The 1,523-nt window shown below is 43.5% G+C and overlaps 1 protein-coding gene across 1 annotated transcript; it reads left to right on the top strand.

Annotated features, from left to right (window-relative positions):
* Positions 1–422: 422 nt before the first annotated feature.
* Positions 423–1,398, top strand: LOC103461549 (erythrocyte membrane protein band 4.2-like; the record flags this gene model as incomplete). Its single annotated transcript, XM_008403822.2, has 3 exons — positions 423–703; positions 887–1,129; positions 1,280–1,398. Coding segments are annotated over exons 2-3 (306 nt in total), but the record flags the coding sequence as incomplete, so codon positions are not given.
* Positions 1,399–1,523: the final 125 nt, after the last annotated feature.

The following is a 1,523-nucleotide window of genomic DNA, read 5'->3' as shown; positions in this document are numbered from 1 at the left end:
TTTTCCTATCTGTCCTTCCTTATTGGCCCTTTGCACGTGACGTCACGCCACCCGGAACTCCGACCATTCCGCCATGACGGACGTCAAAACAACCGATGCGCTCCTTCAAAGCTAATCTAAAAACAGACATCTGTAATCTAATATATCGCTTCTATTTAGTTGATTTCACTTTAAAATTATCATATGATGCTGCGCGGTCGGTTTTCACAAACAGACAAAAGATGCAAACCAAACTTGTCATTTTATAACTTTTAATGAGGAAAGATGCGATGGAGAGCAGCTGTCAAACAGAACGGCTGGAGCTCTCTGTGAGACCGCGGATTGGAAGCGAACACGTTTTATAAGGTAAAATTAATATTCATATCCTTTGTAAGGAAGTATGATTAGAAATATATCAAATATCACATTACGTAGAAAGGTACGCGTCTAACCGTTGGTAACCATGGAAACACTGCCGCACCGTCATGTAGCCTAGCTAGTATATATGAAAAAAACTGGTTAGCATCTCGTCTTTTGTACGTTTTCAAGGCTGCTCCGGTGTCAGGGGAAACGCTGTTTATGACATATTAATGTAAATCATGTGGTGTGAATTCAGACAAAGTCTGTAATTTATCAACACGACAGGAGGGAGGAGGTACGGGTCGGTTTCTAAGCTAGCTGTTTCCAACTTTTGTAAATACCGTCGACTATGAGCCCCAGTCAGGTGAGTTACGTTCACAAATTAGCTCAACTCGAACAAATAGAAGCCATAAATAAAGTGGCAAAAACAATTTTGGAAAACAATTTRAATGATTACGTGAGGTAGCTGCAAAGGGTCAATAGAAATCAGGAATCTAATGAAATATAAATTTATGTCACTTATGTACTGAAATCATTCTCTCCAAAGGTCGTTTTCCAAAACCAAGCAGAGGGACCAAGTGTACTTTTGGTACCAGAGTACCGATGTGTGGTGTGGGCCCTAAAGCTCTCTGGAGCTGCAGCATCAACGCCACGTCCTCCCACAGTGTGACCCTCTCTGTGACCCCTCCAGCTGATGCTCCAGTGGGGAAATACTCTCTGTCCATAGAGCTGGGGAGGCCGTCGGCCGTGAAGGAAAGCCTGGTGGTGCTTTTCAACCCCTGGTGTCAGAGTGAGTACTGACCCAAGAGAAACYTTCCAGACAAACCTGCCAAAGACGGAGAGATGGGCGGAAACTGCCCRACAACATTCCCAATGGGAAAAACTTTCAAGAAGCCCATGTTGGTTTATTCATTGACAAGATCTTTGTGTTGGTTTGCAGATGACTGGGTGTACCTGCCTGATGAAAAGGAACGTCAGGAATATGTGATGAATGAACAAGGACACATCTACATAGGGACGGCCCACTGCTTTAGTCCAATGTTCTGGGACTTTGGACAGGTGAGGTTTTACAAGAATCCATCCATCATATTTATTGTACATTCAGTAGAAAGAAACAAACACATTTATTGGCCGTAGCGATACTTGGGAGTGGAGTTCCTCAAAGGTCTATCCTGGAGACCATC

The sequence above is a fragment of the Poecilia reticulata genome, unplaced genomic scaffold (genome assembly GCF_000633615.1).
Source record: "Poecilia reticulata strain Guanapo unplaced genomic scaffold, Guppy_female_1.0+MT scaffold_2205, whole genome shotgun sequence".
NCBI lineage: Eukaryota > Metazoa > Chordata > Actinopteri > Cyprinodontiformes > Poeciliidae > Poecilia > Poecilia reticulata.
This window is presented reverse-complemented; position numbering and strand designations above follow the sequence as displayed.